At 43.4% G+C, this 18,392-nt stretch overlaps 3 protein-coding genes across 4 annotated transcripts; all 3 read right to left on the reverse strand.

Moving 5' to 3' along the window:
* Positions 1 to 1,306: 1,306 nt before the first annotated feature.
* Positions 1,307 to 9,564, reverse strand: atg14 (autophagy related 14). The gene is made up of 12 exons (XM_073483472.1): positions 9,039 to 9,564; positions 8,045 to 8,107; positions 7,912 to 7,954; positions 7,270 to 7,351; positions 6,590 to 6,827; positions 5,086 to 5,315; positions 4,871 to 4,988; positions 4,685 to 4,775; positions 4,359 to 4,444; positions 4,029 to 4,203; positions 2,213 to 3,749; positions 1,307 to 1,765 (listed from the first exon to the last, which is right to left on the reverse strand). The coding sequence occupies exons 1-11, from the start codon at positions 9,314 to 9,316 to the stop codon at positions 3,627 to 3,629; spliced, it is 1,527 nt and encodes a 508-aa protein (XP_073339573.1). The 5' UTR covers positions 9,317 to 9,564; the 3' UTR covers positions 1,307 to 1,765; positions 2,213 to 3,626.
* Positions 9,565 to 13,758: 4,194 nt separating this feature from the next.
* Positions 13,759 to 17,919, reverse strand: tbpl2 (TATA box binding protein like 2). Of its 2 annotated transcripts, none has more exons than XM_073483843.1 (8): positions 17,797 to 17,918; positions 16,361 to 16,541; positions 15,741 to 15,957; positions 15,562 to 15,649; positions 15,349 to 15,440; positions 15,095 to 15,262; positions 14,157 to 14,251; positions 13,759 to 13,990 (listed from the first exon to the last, which is right to left on the reverse strand). In XM_073483843.1, the coding sequence occupies exons 1-8, from the start codon at positions 17,842 to 17,844 to the stop codon at positions 13,914 to 13,916; spliced, it is 966 nt and encodes a 321-aa protein (XP_073339944.1). In that variant the 5' UTR covers positions 17,845 to 17,918; the 3' UTR covers positions 13,759 to 13,913. The 2 variants fall into 2 exon arrangements, with proteins under 2 accessions (XP_073339944.1, XP_073339945.1); XM_073483844.1 differs by having other exon boundaries at positions 13,900 to 14,057; positions 17,797 to 17,919.
* LOC141011113 (uncharacterized) lies at positions 16,675 to 17,759 on the reverse strand. Its single transcript, XM_073484344.1, is given in 2 exon segments — positions 16,675 to 17,496; positions 17,730 to 17,759. Coding segments are annotated over 2 exon segments (852 nt in total).
* Positions 17,920 to 18,392: the final 473 nt, after the last annotated feature.

Consider the following 18,392-nt stretch of genomic DNA (forward strand, 5'->3'; position numbering starts at 1 on the left):
TTTTCTTTTATTAAATTGGAGTTTTATTGAGCATCTTTTGAATGAAGTCTGTGAGCGTCGTGTCTGAACTTGTTTCAGAAGTAAAAGTACTGCATCCCAAGAGTTACTGTAATAAAAGTATAAAAGTACTCGCCACAGAAACACGTGTCCTCTGACTCTTATATTATTTTATTATTATGTTGAAGCTCATTTAAATATCATTAAAGGTGCAATATGTAAGATTTTTTAGTTTAAACATTAAAAAATGAACAAAGTGAAGAAACAACAGTTTGTTTTATGTTCTGTGAGGTAGAGAAGTCTACTGACGTTAGCATGCTAACCTGTTAGCCACAGGGATGAAACCCCTCCAAAGCTCCCGTCTTGTCCTGGCCGACTAGCTGCGCGGCTAACTGAGCTAACAGTAGCTATGGTCATGGATGTATAAACAGAATACAGTTAGCAGCAGTTAGCAGTTACTCTGTAATACGCTGCCCCCTGTTGGTTTGGAGTATAAATTCAACAGGTGGCCAATTCTCACGAGGGCTGTCAACGAATATTCTCAATTCGAATATATATTCGAATATTTTAAAAAAACGGAGATTCGATTGTGAAAATTAATATTCGACTGTGGAAAAAAAACACATCAGGCGCACTGCATGACGGGTCAGGGACAGGTCACTCGCACAGCGCCACTCACGGCTGAAAGTGAGACGCGACAAAAACCGTGGCAGACGCAGATGGCAGAGACAAAACGGTGCAGGCCATTAGTTCATTTACTTATCTTGTAATGAGTAGTATGTTTTCAAAGACGCGTTAAAACTAAATAAAAATACCTACACAAGAAGTTATGTGTCGTTGTATTAGTTTGTCCTCCTGTTATTGACATAATGCGCAAATCTAGATATTGGAATGGTTCGACCCCATGTGTTTTTATTAGAGGGAATATTCGGACGTCATTTTGGAGCAATTTTGACAGCCCTAATTCTCACATACTGCACCTTTAATTAAAATTAATTTAACATGAAAAACATGTAAAATACATTTAATATAAAAAGATAAAAACTGTAGTTTAATTATAAAAATAGTATTTCACGGGATGATTTTAGGCCCCAGTGATAAAATACAAACGTTTTAATGATTTTTGTTTCACTGAAAGGTGAATAAAGCTGTTAGATAAATGTAATGGAGTAGAAGTACAGTATTTCTGTGAGATGTAGTGGAGTAGAAGAAGAGAGTGGCAGAAACAGACAGTACTTGAGTAAAAGTACTTAGTTACATATAAACACGTAGTTTCCTCTGTTGTTTGGAGAATCATCGACGGTTCAAGTCTCAGAAAACAGGATTTTATTGGAGTTCAAACTTTTTTATGGCAACAGAGAAACATTCACTTTAAAACACGTGTTGCTCCTTTAACAGAAGAAACAAAGTTCTGTCAACACGTCACACGACCCATCTGATCCGACCCGTCTCTCAGTCCTGAACCAGAGTCGGTCCAGCCTGTTTTGTCGTCCAGCATGAAGCGCGTGGTTCTCTCCGTCAGCTTCGGGTTCATTATCACCGTGGCAACCAGTGTTTGTGTGTTAACATGGCCGCCGTCACAGCGGCGGCGTTCAGGAGTCCGTTTGTCTCCTCGTGTCATCAACATGCCGACCAATACAGGAAGTCAAACAAATTCAAAAATAAAAGCACACAGTTTCCCTTTGTGACGAGCAGAGAGACAGGCAGAGGGACAGACAGAGAGACAGGCAGAGGGACAGGCAGAGGGACAGGCAGAGGGACAGACAGGCTGAGAGACAGGCAGAGAGACAGACTGAGAGACAGACAGGCAGAGGGACAGACAGAGAGACAGGCAGAGGGACAGGCAGAGAGACAGGCAGAGGGACAGACTGAGAGACAGACTGAGAGACAGACAGGCAGAGGGACAGACAGAGAGACAGGCAGAGGGACAGGCAGAGAGACAGGCAGAGGGACAGACTGAGAGACAGGCAGAGAGACAGGCAGAGGGACAGGCAGAGGGACAGACAGAGAGACAGACAGAGACAGGCAGAGAGACAGACAGAGAGACAGACAGAGACAGGCAGAGAGACAGGCAGAGAGACAGGCAGAGGGACAGACAGAGAGACAGGCAGAGGGACAGACAGAGAGACAGGCAGAGAGACAGGCAGAGAGACAGACAGAGAGACAGGCAGAGAGACAGACAGAGACAGGCAGAGAGACAGACAGAGAGACAGACAGAGACAGGCAGAGAGACAGACAGAGAGACAGGCAGAGGGACAGACTGAGAGACAGACTGAGGGACAGACTGAGAGACAGACTGAGAGACAGACAGGCAGAGAGACAGGCAGAGAGACAGACTGAGACAGGCAGACAGAGAGACAGAGAGGCAGGCAGACAGACAGACAGACAGACAGACAGACTGAGAGGCAGACAGAGGGACAGACAGAGAGACAGACTGAGAGACAGACTGAGAGACAGACAGACTGAGAGACAGACAGGCAGAGAGACAGGCAGAGAGACAGACTGAGACAGGCAGACAGAGAGACAGACTGAGAGACAGACAGAGAGACAGACAGACTGAGAGACAGACAGACTGAGAGACAGACTGAGAGACAGACAGACTGAGAGACAGACAGAGGGACAGGCAGAGAGGCAGGCAGACAGACAGACAGAGAGACAGGCAGGCAGACAGACAGGCAGGTGAGAAGCAGCTCTTCGCCCTCCTCGTGGTAATAATAAGCAGCATATAAACATGATAAATGGTTTATAACAGCTGTCACGTTTCTTTTAAACACTTTTTAAACTATAAAATAAAGATTTTGGATCAGAAACGTTTGTCTGACGTTTGTCTGACGTTTGTCTGACGTCAGAACCTCGGTGTGGATCAGTTCTCTGCAGGTCGCCACTCTGATTTTATTGCTTCATCTAAAGATTGGATCATTCAGCCGGTGCTGATTCTTCATGACGGTGACGGGTCTCAATTTAAAGACCTTGAAAACATTCAAGCTTTTTCAAGGATTTCCAGCACCGTGTGAACCCTGCGCGTAGCTGCAGGATGTTTGTTCTCACTCCTCGTATCCGTGTCCCGATCCATTCTCTGACACTGATTATCTGCCGACACCGACCCTGAACCAATACTCACTGAGCTGTGATCGGATCAATAACGGCTGCAGAGTCCGACTCGCTCACTGATTGTCTCATCAATGGACCAGAAAGGTTCTGATCTGATCCACTTCAAAATAAATGTGAAGCTCCGGACGTCTCAGAGTTCTAACTGTTAAACACTGATTCAGTTTGATTATAAACCATTTATTACATGATTATTGATTATTGACCACAAATAAAGAGACTGAGAGGATCAGCTTTAACAGCAGCTCAGTGTGTGTGTCCGTGTGTGTGTGTGTGTGTCCGTGTCCGTGTGTCCGTGTGTGTGTGTGTGTGTGTGTGTGTGTCTAGTGAACCTGGACTCTACAGTCAGTTGAAGGAGTCCGACTCATCTGTGTTTGATTCATAATCCTGATCATCTGACCCGCCAGCCGGACCTCTGACCCCAGTCCAGTCTGCTCCAAAACCAGCTCATAGACCAAGACCTCCAGCAGTTCCAGTCCAGTCCAGAACGGCCCATGTCCCGTGGTCCTGGTCCGGTCGGATCAGCGCTGCCCGGTGTACGCTCTGAACCAGGAAGTGACGGAGGCAGCAGCAGACGAGATCATCCCTCCGGTGTTAGCAGACGGCTGGGACACCTGCAATGCACTCTGGGAAAGATCCATGGACTGGAGGAGGTGGAGGAAGAGGAAGAGAAGAGGAAGAGGAAGAGGAAGAGAAGAGGAAGAGGAGGAGGAAGAAATGTTACATAAATATATGAATCATTTTTCTTCCATCTTGTCATCTGAATGTTTGTGTTTGATTCTGATGAAGTCAGAACTGAAACAAAATGGACTCAGTGAATGAAATAAACGTCACTGAACACTTCTGGACTCATTCACCTGTTAATTACTGTCCCGCCCCGCCCCGCTGTGATTGGCTCTTAGTGACAACGCCTTCGTTCATACCTGTGATGGGATGTCACAGAACCGTGGACTGGGCACCGTCTCCCAGTCCGTCCCCAGGTCCGTCTCCTCGTCCGTCACCGCCTCGTCTCCGCTCTCCTCGGCCGGCCCCGCCGCCTCCGGCTCCACGAACTCCATCGACTCCTCCAGGTCAGCGCTCACCTCGAAGGGGCCGGTCCTGGACCAGAACCAGAACCAGAACCAGAGCCAGAGCCAGGGGCAGAGACAGGGGCAGAGACAGGGGCAGAGACAGAGACAGAGAGCAGTCAGATAGAAATCAAACAGCTGCAGGTTAACGTCTGAGTTTATACAGACAGAGAGACGTGTCCTCACCTGCCCAGGTTGTCGTTGTCGGGGGAAACCAGGAACATGATGTTCCTCAGAGTGTGATGGGGGTGGAGCTTCTCACTGTCCACATGCTGCACACACACACACACACACACACACACACACACACACACACACACACACACACACACACACACACACACACACACACACACCTGTCGTTGCATCATGATTCTTGTTTTACTAAATTCTGATTGGACAAAATCATTTTCCAACAGAGCCACACCCCCAAAAACCAGAGAGAGGAAGAGACACACATAATTAAGTGTCTGCAGAAAGTGTGTGTGTGTGTGTGTGTGTGTGTGTGTCACCTGGGAGAAGCACAGGTGGAGGATGTTGGTGTTGAGTTTGCTCAGCGCTCTGGTGAAGCGGTACCGGCTCAGATTCTCTCCACAGAACTCACTGAGGATCAAACATGAGACGTGTTAAAGAGGCGGCGCTCTGGTTTCCTGACGCCATCCCGTCAGTGAAGGCAGCAGCAGGTGTGTCTGTCTCACCTGTTGCAGAGCTTCTTGGGCAGGTTGACGTCCAGGATGTGAGACAGGATGGTGACGAGCTGCGTGGCGTAACAGAGGGCGGCGCTGATGGTGTGAGCCGGGTTGATGTGGTCCAGCTCTGCAGAGGTCAGAGGTCATGCAGACAGGAAGTCAGTTTTATCTCTTTAGTGTCAGTACTTTTACTGCAGTAAAGTATCCGAGTACTTCCTCCTCACCCGGGCCCTGATTGGTGCTCTTCTCCTCCACCCAGCTGTAGTAGGCAGAGCAGTCTCCGTTGCTGGGCAGGGTGACGGGGGGGCCCGTGATGCTGATGCTGGTCTCTCCGTTCTGGTCGTCCCAGATCCAGCGTCCCGACAGGTAGGTGGTCCTCCGAGCCTCGGCCAGCTCGCTCACCGTGCTCGACGTCAACGCCGGGTCGCACTCCGCCACCACGTCCGCGGGGTCTCTGAGGGACAGACGCAGGGGCAGAGGACGCGTCAGTACGAGGACGAGGTTTAAGATTCTGTGAATCCTCAGAACTGAACAACAATCAGAACAAGAGACACAAACACAGAAACACTTCACATAAACATCAGTGTTCACACACGTTATTAATAATCCATCTGTTTCTGCCGATTATCCTGCGAGCAGACCGAGTGTCTGTGTGACTGAATCAATCAGTGATCAGTGAAGCCGCTCAGGACCAAACACTCTGATGAAAAGCTGCATTTTAAATCTCAGTATCTGTTTCTGAATGAACAGACAGATTATCTGCTGTCAGATGGAAACAAAACATTTCTCTCATCTGTCTCAACTTAATCAGGAGACAAAGACTGATTTAAAAAAAAATTTTAAATCACAAAAACAGTTGATTGACAGACGAGAGCAGCCTCACGCCACCGTCCCGTCTCCAGGACGACCACGTCAGATTGTGTTGATCTATGTTGATGATTTTATAAGAGAAGAGAAGCGAGTTCAGGTCGTCCTCAGAGAGGATGAAGATGGTGTCCGTCTGTGTCAAACACCTCATCACAGGTGAGTTAATGATGTCACTGAGTGAATGACAGGTGAGCCGATTGTGTCTGTAGATGGAAGAGAATCTAAAAAGAGTCTTTGTAAAGTTGGAACTACAGTTTTTACTGTGAACAAATGAGGCCGACCTTAAAACAGCTGTTTTAAGAATGGAGTCTGGTTGAGCAGTGTTTCAGTGGACAGAGCTCCAGGAGCTGTTTTAATGTTAATAACACATAAATGAATGATGATGAAGCTTAAACAGCATGAAGTCACGCTGTCACCTCCTCTCAGCTCAACACAAACACATGTAATCAGATTACAATAAAGAGTCTTAATGAGCTGGACATGTAATTAAGTATCTGTGTGTCAGGTCGGTCCACTGTGACGAGACAGACACACAGACAGACAGAGAGACATCACCTGTGTGTCTGTGTGTGTGTCTCATGTTGTTAACCTGACAGATTTCCTGTCAGACACACGTTGACAGGAGGACAAAGAACCTGATTGGCTGCTGTGGTGTCGTAGCTTCAGTGGATCACAGCATGTCGAAGTTGCTGTGACGGTTCAGAATGTTTAACAGAGTCAGAACTGACATTTAAATGTTATTTATCAGGATCATGGTGTAAAATACTGACTGTAACTTTCTGTCTCAGACTGAAACACGTCAACAACCAGCAGCTTCTCCTGCTTCTCCTCCGTCATCAGGTCACCTGTGACCAGCCTCACCTGCTGCCCTGCTTCTCCTCCTGCGTGGGGAAGATGTGCGTGGTGAGCTCCAGGATGTGTTCTCGTCTCAGAGCTGCCAGCTGACTCAGTCGGCTCGTCAGCTCGCGGCTGCGTCTCTCCAGCAGCTCCCCCAGACGACGGTTGTGACGCTCGATCTTGTCCCGTTTCTCCTGGTGCCGCCCGGCCCGACGCTGCAGCCGCTGACTCTCCTCCTGAGAGCGCAGGAGCAGCTCCTTATCTGCAGGAGGAGGAGGAGAAACCATCACTGCAGAAGCATCCTCAGGTGTTTATGAAGAACAAAGTACTCTAGTTTCTCTGACTGACAGTAAATGTGTCTCCAGCAACAGATTTTACCAAAGAGTTTCTGAATCTGTTCTGACAAACACTGAAATCACATGACTGATCAGCTGTTTCAGCTCCAGAGGAGAAGAAGATGGAGGAGGAGGAGGAGGAGGTGGTTTGCCATCGGCGTCTTCCCAGATATTTCCATGAGATTACCCTTCCTGGATTAAATCCTTCTTCTTCTCTGAGGTTTGTTGGCGGCTGTCAAACCTCGACTTCTTCTACTCTGGTTATTACAGACGTGCATCATGTTCCTCGGCGTTCTGCTGGAGGTGAACTTCACTGTTTTGTATCCTGACACATGAACACACATCGACTTAAACCCTGCAGACACTCACCGCTCTTCACCTCCTCGTTGCCCCCGGCAACCGCCTCCTTCAGCTGCTCGATCTTCATCTTACAGGACATGATCTTCCATTTCTGAAGGAAACAGCAGCGCATCACTTTATTCTGTCTGATCCAGTCATCACTTTAAATACAGACAGGAAGTGACGAGAGAAATATGAACCCGTCGTATCTTCAGTCATCACTGGACTCAAATCTTCTGTTGTAACAGCTGATAAGTTCATTTATAGAAGTGAAATATTTTACTTTGAAAATCATCTGAATGCAACTTTCAAGTTTAGAAAAGTGAAAAACTTTATTCAAATTTAGTCGAAACATCAGACTGTCAGGTGACTTCCTGTCGGTCACATGATGTAACGACCTGAACACTTTAATTCTCTTTTTAAATTAATCAACCTGAAAAAAAGAGACAGAACTTTAACAGACTAACTCTCTGCAAGTTACACTGAGCAGAATAAAAAACAGAGATGTCTTTAATAAGTTAAATAAAATCAGGTATTCAGTTGCTCATAAAATGAATTTTAAATGGCTTCTCTTTGGTCAAAGAGGTCAAAGGTCCTCGACTGTCCGACAATAACTCCGGTGAAACCAAACACAGACGTCCGTCACTGTTTCATGCTGAACAGTTAACTCACCATCTCATCCGCCTGCAGCTTCCTGTCCATGGACTGGATCACTCTGAGGAGACGAGTTCATGTATCAGCCAAACAGAAACACCTGAGCACTACATGTGGAGGTTTATCTGTTTGTATCTTCATGATGTTTCACCTGTGTTGCAGCTGCTCCTTTTCCTCCTGCAGCTTCTTCAGTCGCTCCAACTTTTCAATATATCTGCAATAGAAGCATTATAATTAAATAAACAGCTGAGAGGATGTTCAGTTTGTGTTTGTGTGTCTGCTGCTGCTCTGAACAGTCTGAACAACTGGTGACATGAAACTATGAGGTCAAAGTTATTTTGGGTTTTCACATGTTGTGTAACTGCAGCAGGAGCTAGCTGAGCTAACAGCAGGAGCTAGCTGAGCTAACAGCAGGAGCTAACTGAGCTAACTGAGCTAACAGCAGTTACACAGACTGTAGCTGCAACAGACCCCAGCAGAGATAACTGAGGGTTAGCTAGCTGCTAATGCTAACTAGCACAAACTGATGATGACTCAGTGTAGCTTACTACCTGATCACTCATCAATAACCAACTAATTAAGATTCCTTGTTTCAGTGTAGCAGTACAACTGTTGTTTGTTTTAAACTAAAGATTTTACTGAATCTGCCCGTTTGTGAATCTGACGTTAGCAAGAGAATCCTGTAAAAACACACAATTAAAGCTTAAGTTGGATTTTACAGATGACAATTAAAAGTATAAAACACAAAATATTTATTGTCTTTATCAGGATGATCCCCTTTTTAATTCGGCATGTGTGTTTTATACTTATTAGCAGTTATGTGGACTCGGAGCCGGCCTTATCACGGTGCACCTGTCAGTCCCGCTCCTGACTTCCACCGGAACATCTGCGCCTCGTCGTTAATAAAGACGTAAATAAATAAGAAACCGTTAAAGAATTGTTGGTGTCAGAGTTGCTTTAATAAACAAATACTGATGCCGAACTGTAAAGTAGGATTCATATTCTTATTCCAACAAGTTATAAAACCTGTTTGCGTTTTGTGTTTGCGGAAAATTTAAGGCCGCTGTAAAAATACCAAATGTGGCTATGAAGTCTGGCATTAACAGTGAAGCACAGACTGATATCTGGAGGATCCGGTCCCAAACCTTTCAGTGTTCCTCCCGTCGAAGTACACGAAGTCCCCGGCCTGGACGCAGCGGGCGCAGGTCAGCCTGCGGCGGGAGGTGCTGCACAGCGGGCACCGCTCCACCGCCACGTACAGACCCTCCGCGTCGTCCACCGACTCCACCATCACACAGCCCGGGGCGGGGTGAGCCGGGTGGGGGTGACAGGGGCGGAGAGGCGGCCTCCCCCCTGAGTGAGGACCGGAGGATGAAGCAGCACGGTCCGGGCCGAGCGGTGGGAGTCCCGCGGAGGACGCCATGGAGGAGGAGTGCTAAGAGCTAACTGAGCTAACAGCAAAGCTAACGTAAACGCTAGCTTTATGAAGCTAACACCAACCAGCGGCCGGACCCGGCGCTCTCTACCGCTCCACGAGGCTCCAGTCCCGGCTGAGGGTCCTCGTGTTCACCGCTGTCATGTTTTAAAACGCTCCGAGAGGCGACGAGCCGACAAACAAACACTCCGATGTTTTTGTTTTGATGAGCAGACGATGAGTCCGCCACTTCCTGTAGTGACGTCAGGGTGTGGGCGGAGTCGAGGAAACTCCGCAGCTTCAATCACAACAACAACAAACAACAACAACAACACAAAAAAACCCAGAAACAAAAAAAAAAAACAATGAAAACAAAGCAAATAAACAATAAAAACAAATATTAGAAGATACTGTCATAATTGTAAAATAAGACAGTTTAGACTTAGTTATATTAAGTATCAGCTGATCAGGATAATGAGACGATAATGATGTCACACTTTGAGATGCTTCATGTTCTTACTGTATGATGACGTATGATGATGTATGATGATGTATGATGTATGATGATGTATGATGATGATGTATGATGATGTATGATGATGTATGATGATGTATGATGTATGATGTATGATGATGTATGATGATGTATGATGTATGATGATGTATGATGATGATGTATGATGATGTATGATGATGATGATGTATGATGTATGATGATGTATGATGATGATGTATGATGATGTATGATGATGTATGATGTATGATGTATGATGATGTATGATGATGTATGATGTATGATGATGTATGATGATGATGATGTATGATGATGTATGATGATGTATGATGTATGATGATGTATGATGTATGATGATGTATGATGATGTATGATGATGATGTATGATGATGTATGATGATGTATGATGATGTATGATGTATGATGATGTATGATGATGTATGATGTATGATGATGTATGATGATGATGTATGATGATGTATGATGATGTATGATGATGTATGATGATGTATGATGTATGATGATGTATGATGATGATGTATGATGATGTATGATGATGTATGATGATGTATGATGATGTATGATGTATGATGATGTATGATGATGATGTATGATGATGTATGATGATGTATGATGATGTATGATGATGTATGATGTATGATGATGTATGATGATGACGTATGATGATGTATGATGATGTATGATGATGTATGATGTATGATGATGTATGATGATGATGTATGATGATGTATGATGATGTATGATGATGTATGATGTATGATGATGTATGATGATGTATGATGATGTATGATGATGACGTATGATGATGTATGATGATGATGTATGATGATGTATGATGATGTATGATGATGTATGATGTATGATGATGTATGATGATGTATGATGATGTATGATGATGATGTATGATGATGTATGATGTATGAAGATGTATGATGTATGATGATGTATGATGATGTATGATGTATGATGATGTATGATGTATGAAGATGTATGATGTATGATGATGTATGATGATGTATGATGTATGATGTATGATGATGTATGATGATGTATGATGATGTATGATGATGATGTATGATGATGTATGATGATGATGTATGATGATGACGTATGATGTATGATGATGTATGATGTATGATGATGTATGATGTATGATGATGTATGATGATGTATGATGATGATGATGATGTATGATGATGTATGATGATGTATGATGTATGATGATGATGTATGATGTATGATGATGTATGATGTATGATGATGATGATGATGTATGATGATGTATGATGATGTATGATGTATGATGATGATGTATGATGTATGATGATGTATGATGTATGATGTATGATGTATGATGATGTATGATGTATGATGATGTATGATGATGATGATGTATGATGATGTATGATGATGTATGATGTATGATGATGTATGATGATGTATGATGATGTATGATGTATGATGATGTATGATGATGATGATGTATGATGATGTATGATGATGTATGATGATGTATGATGTATGATGATGTATGATGATGATGTATGATGATGTATGATGATGACGTATGATGATGTATGATGATGATGTATGATGATGTATGATGATGTATGATGTATGATGATGTATGATGATGTATGATGTATGATGATGTATGATGTATGATGATGTATGATGATGATGTATGATGATGTATGATGATGTATGATGATGTATGATGTATGATGTATGATGATGTATGATGATGTATGATGATGATGTATGATGATGTATGATGATGATGATGTATGATGTATGATGATGTATGATGATGATGTATGATGATGTATGATGATGTATGATGATGTATGATGTATGATGTATGATGATGTATGATGATGTATGATGTATGATGATGTATGATGATGATGATGTATGATGATGTATGATGTATGATGATGTATGATGTATGATGATGTATGATGATGTATGATGATGATGTATGATGATGTATGATGATGTATGATGATGTATGATGTATGATGATGTATGATGATGTATGATGTATGATGATGTATGATGATGATGTATGATGATGTATGATGATGTATGATGATGTATGATGTATGATGATGTATGATGATGATGTATGATGATGTATGATGATGTATGATGATGTATGATGATGTATGATGTATGATGATGTATGATGATGATGTATGATGATGTATGATGATGTATGATGATGTATGATGATGTATGATGTATGATGATGTATGATGATGACGTATGATGATGTATGATGATGTATGATGATGTATGATGTATGATGATGTATGATGATGATGTATGATGATGTATGATGATGTATGATGATGTATGATGTATGATGATGTATGATGATGTATGATGATGTATGATGATGACGTATGATGATGTATGATGATGATGTATGATGATGTATGATGATGTATGATGATGTATGATGTATGATGATGTATGATGATGTATGATGATGTATGATGATGATGTATGATGATGTATGATGTATGAAGATGTATGATGTATGATGATGTATGATGATGTATGATGTATGATGATGTATGATGTATGATGATGTATGATGATGTATGATGATGTATGATGATGATGTATGATGATGTATGATGATGATGTATGATGATGACGTATGATGTATGATGATGTATGATGATGATGTATGATGATGTATGATGATGTATGATGTATGATGATGTATGATGATGTATGATGATGATGATGATGTATGATGATGTATGATGATGTATGATGTATGATGTATGATGTATGATGATGTATGATGTATGATGATGATGATGATGTATGATGATGTATGATGATGTATGATGTATGATGATGATGTATGATGTATGATGATGTATGATGTATGATGTATGATGATGTATGATGTATGATGATGTATGATGATGATGATGTATGATGATGTATGATGATGTATGATGTATGATGATGTATGATGATGTATGATGATGTATGATGTATGATGTATGATGATGATGATGTATGATGATGTATGATGATGTATGATGATGTATGATGTATGATGATGTATGATGATGATGTATGATGATGTATGATGATGACGTATGATGATGTATGATGATGATGTATGATGATGTATGATGATGTATGATGTATGATGATGTATGATGATGTATGATGTATGATGATGTATGATGTATGATGATGTATGATGATGTATGATGATGACGTATGATGATGTATGATGATGATGTATGATGATGTATGATGATGTATGATGTATGATGATGTATGATGATGTATGATGTATGATGATGTATGATGTATGATGATGTATGATGATGTATGATGTATGATGATGTATGATGTATGATGATGTATGATGATGTATGATGATGATGTATGATGATGTATGATGATGATGTATGATGATGTATGATGATGTATGATGTATGATGATGTATGATGATGTATGATGATGTATGATGATGATGTATGATGATGTATGATGATGATGATGTATGATGATGTATGATGATGATGTATGATGATGATGATGTATGATGATGTATGATGATGATGTATGATGATGTATGATGATGTATGATGATGATGTATGATGATGATGTATGATGATGTATGATGATGATGTATGATGATGTATGATGATGATGTATGATGATGATGTATGATGCTGTATGATGATGATGTATGATGCTGTATGATGATGATGTATGATGATGTATGATGATGTATGTAATATTTAAGATGAAGTCACATCTGATTGATCCACTGAGTTTAAATCGTCAATATTAAAGGTTAACTTCACAATATTTTAATTAACGAGCCTGAAATATTAATGTGTGAATCAGAAGTAAAGAGTTTTCTGTGCAGCCATTTTGAAAAACTGACATTTATTATCAGTCAGGACGGTGAAACATCGAACAGAGACTCTAAAACAAACAGCTGACTCATCGGTCAGCAACAACTCAAAATAAACTGATTCCATCTTATTTACATATGAACAGGAAGTGACATCAGAGGCCGTCATCACTGTTTCCTGAAGCCTCTCAGGATCGGATAAATGTTCTCAAACGCCTCGTAGATCTCAGCTCGTTCTTTAGCTCCTGGAAATCAACATGCAGCCTTTTAATGATCACAGCACAATCACTTGAACGCAGCTCGATCTTTGTTCTGTTGGTGACACATCGGAACAAATAAAGTTACAGAGAGGAATTTAAACGTAGTTTTTAGTGTTCGCTGTCACTTTATAACCATGTTGAGTTTTATTACCAGTCAGAACGACTTTCCCCGACACAAAGATGAGCAGGACGATGCGAGGCTTCACCATGCGGTAGATGAGTCCTGGAAACAGCTCCGGTTCATAACTGACGACATCAAACACAAAAAGATCCATCAGCTGGTTCACATCAACATTCATCTCCAATCACAATCAACTGCTGATGACAGGAAGTGTTACCATTAAAAAACTGACATGTTAATGAATATGTCTTAGCTTTAGCTTACACTATGCTAACAGGAACCAGACACCTGTGATACCATTTACCAAACTTCACCTGTCAGAGACAAAACAATAAGATGTCAGATGATGTAATAAGCTACGATAGCTTCCTCCATTTTGGACTCTCCAGCTGTCCGTCCAATCAAACGTCAGGTCTGTCAGGACGTCAGGGTCACGGGTCAGTTTTCATAGTGGTCATTAACATCGTCACGCGATGCACTGCGGCCCAAAAATACTTTTTCTCATAAGCTTACACACTATTTTATCTCTATTCAAGTTAGCTGGGTGCTAAACAGGAAGTTAGCCGACTTGGTCAGCGGAAGTCTCTAGTGAGCGCGCTCTGTGGGCGGCACGACACAGACGGTCTGAGTATTTTCACATCCAGGAAGTCGAGATCTTTAGCTTCAAAACCCGACTATGCTAACTTCCTGTTGCACACAGCATATACAGTCTGTCTGAAGTAGCTAACTGCTAACTAGCTAACGGTCAACATCCAGAATTCAAGGCTGAAATCTGCGTTTCATTTACCTCAGGAGTCAAAACGACGTCACACCTGAGTACAACATGTTGGAAAAACAAGATGGACGCCTGCAGGAGCTCCTCTCAAGATTAGTTCTCCGTTCACCAAAGTTCAACACGACAGAGCGAGGCTAGCAGTTCCCCCTGCGTCCAGTCTTTGTGCTAAGCTAGGCTAACAGTGTGTGTGTACCTGCTGAACTGCTGGTGTGTGAGGACCAGTCCCTCCAGTCTGATGGGGAAACACACGTCGCAGCTCGCCACCATGTTCTGGATCTTAAAGTCCAGGAAGCGGGCGGGGAAGCCCAGCTTCTGCACCACCCGGGCGTACTTCCTGGCCGCCAGACGTGACTGCTCCTCACTGGGGGGGAGAGGAGGGTTACTGAAGGTTGTAGCTGAGCCACAGACTGACCCGTAAAGAAATATAACATAAATAAACAAACAGACCTCTTGGCTCCTGTACAGACCATCTTCCCAGAGCTGAAGATCAGCGCCGTGGTTCTCGGCTCTCTGATCCTCATGATGACCGCCGCAAAACGCTGAAACACGAGAAGTGAACTGAACGATGCTGGAAGCTTCTGACGCTAATTATTATTAATTACATTCATTAAAGTCTGTGGAGTCTTTAAACAGACTGACAGTCACAGCTGGACTCTGTACCTTCGGGTTGTACTCTGCGTTTCTGGCCTGCAGGGCGATGAACTTCAGATCCAGCGGACAGCCCAGGTTCACTGTGGAGACGATGTTCCTGCACACACAACAAAGTACCGGTACTACAGTACCAGTACTACAGAGGAGGTACCAGAACTATGAAGTATTAGTACTCCTCAGTAACTCACTGTAACTGTGGGATGATCCCTGACCTCTCAGTCACAGGGGTCATGGGGGTCATGGGGGTCATAGGGGTCATGGGGCAGAAGGGGGAGGCCCCTGTCCCCAGCATGGACGCCCCCTGCTGGGGGTCAGCTTCCGCTGCTGCTGCTGTGGAATCCTGGGAGTTGTAGTCCTGATGGATGCCGCTGTCCTGTGACACGTCCAGAGCTGCAGTCTGACTCTCTGAACAGGAAGTTGTTTCAGTGGTTAGACTTCATTTTATCCTCTGATTTCACTGACTGTCACATCTCCACCTTCTGTCTTCTGATCCAGATTAATTAGAGATGTTTGTTTGTTTATTACTTTGTAAAATGTCTTGTTTAATTACTGCTCTCAGTTTTGATTTTGTTTATTTCATATTCACAAATCAAAATCTACAAGCAACTCAAACATCCCTCAGCTACAGGACGGGGTCAGAGCCACTGTGAGCCATTACTATCAGCTGATCGTCTGTCAAACAAAATGTTTCTGAATGTACAAACAAAAAACTTTAAACCTATAAAACACCTGAAGCTTCAGTGTCAGTATTGATACCTGATGCATCTGTTTCAAAAAATCACTTTCATTCATAACAGTGATGTCACACCTGTGTCGTCATGACGACCGGGCTCTTCCTGCGTGCTGAGCTCATCAGGTAGGAAGCTGAGGTCCAGCTCCTCCCCCGGCTCTCTGCTAGGCCCCGCCTTCCCCGACAGGAAGGAGGGGTCTTCTTGGGTGGGGGCGGGGCTCTGGAGGCCAAGCCCCTCCCCCAAACTGAAGCAGGAGTCCTGCAGGAGAAAAACAAACAAGAAGATCCCACTTCATTATCTTCAACAAACATGTTCTGATGTTCATAACAATATTACTAAAAATAATACGTAAAAACTTTAATTGGATTTATATCATCAGACTGACATCATGTCACATGAACTTGTAAACGAGTGAATGTGTGGTGTGTTCAGGGTGATCGTGGATGTTTATCAGAGTTTGACTTGATTTGTTTTCGCTGCACTTTAATGTAAAGCTGGAGTTAATGAGCTGATGTCTCTTGTGGCAGCAGGTCCGTCTGCAGCAGGTTCGTCTGCAGCAGGTCCGTCTGCAGCAGGTCCGTCTGCAGCAGGTCCGCCTGCAGCAGGTTCGTCTACAGCAGGTCTGTCTTCAGCAGGTCTGGGTTCGTCTGCAGCAGGTCTGTCTTCAGCAGGTCTGGGTTCGTCTGCAGCAGGTCCGTCTGCAGCAGGTCTGGGTTCGTCTGCAGCAGGTTCGTCTGCAGCAGGTCCGTCTGCAGCAGGTTCGTCTGCAGCAGGTTCGTCTGCAGCAGGTCCGTCTGCAGCAGGTCCGTCTGCAGCAGGTCTGGGTTCGTCTGCAGCAGGTCTGGGTTCGTCTGCAGCAGGTCTGTCTTCAGCAGGTCCGTCTGCAGCAGGTCTGGGTTCGTCTGCAGCAGGTCCGTCTGCAGCAGGTTCGTCTGCAGCAGGTTCGTCTGCACCAGGTCCGTCTGCAGCAGGTCCGTCTGCAGCAGGTCTGGGTTCGTCTGCAGCAGGTCCGTCTGCAGCAGGTCTGGGTTCGTCTGCAGCAGGTCTGGGTTCGTCTGCAGCAGGTCTGGGTTCGTCTGCAGCAGGTCCGTCTGCAGCAGGTCTGGGTTCGTCTGCAGCAGGTTCGTCTGCAGCAGGTCCGTCTGCAGCAGGTCCGTCTGCAGCAGGTTCGTCTGCAGCAGGTCCGTCTGCAGCAGGTCTGTCTGCAGCAGCTCTACATGGTTCAGTCCCTCCTCAGTTCTGATGACACAAGCAGCTACAGGTGTGACAGACAGGTGTGTGTGGAGGCTTCAAGCTCAGTCAGTGTGAATATAATAAACTTTCTTCTGGATGTAAAAGTTCCAAACATATTAAATTCTCTCTTCTTAAATAAAACGTCACATTAAGTTTGACTCAGTTTGACTTCACACTGTGCTGAATAAAGTTTTCCCTCCACGTTAATTTCACTGTTTCTAATAAAGTTTTGAACGTTGACATCAGCTCAGAGAACAGACGAGTCGTCGTCTTTACTCACATTTGCAATGGAGTCATCGAAGTAACGCTCCAACGCCGACTCGTCCATGAATGCAGAACCACCTGATCCAGGACCTTCCAGGACCTGTTTCCAGCCAAAGAGCTGCACACCTGCATCCAATCCTGAACTCATCACACACACACACACACACACACACACACACACACACACACACACACACACACTGAGAGCAGCTAAGAAGACAATAAATAATTACTGAAGCATTCATCACTTTAATGTCACAGCTGCTGAAGTTGGAGCTCATTTAGTTACTTTATAAACTGCAGAGAAGTTTAATCTGTAATAAAATAAATCATTATTATGTACTTAGTTACATTTTGTGTAAACAATCTGAACCTGTAAAGTAACTAAAGCTTTAAATTAAATTAAATGAAGAAGTGAAATATTTTCCTCTGGTGTAGTGGAGGAGAAGTACAAGGTTGCACTAAATGGAAATACTCAAGTAAAGTACGAGTACCTCAGTACAATACTTGAATACATGTACTCAGTTACATCCCACCAGTGAAAGTACAATGATCACAAACATACTGGGTCAGACCACATTATGATGATGATGATGATGATGATGATCATCG

The sequence above is a fragment of the Pagrus major genome, chromosome 16 (assembly GCF_040436345.1).
Source record: "Pagrus major chromosome 16, Pma_NU_1.0".
Taxonomy (NCBI): Eukaryota; Metazoa; Chordata; class Actinopteri; order Spariformes; family Sparidae; genus Pagrus; species Pagrus major.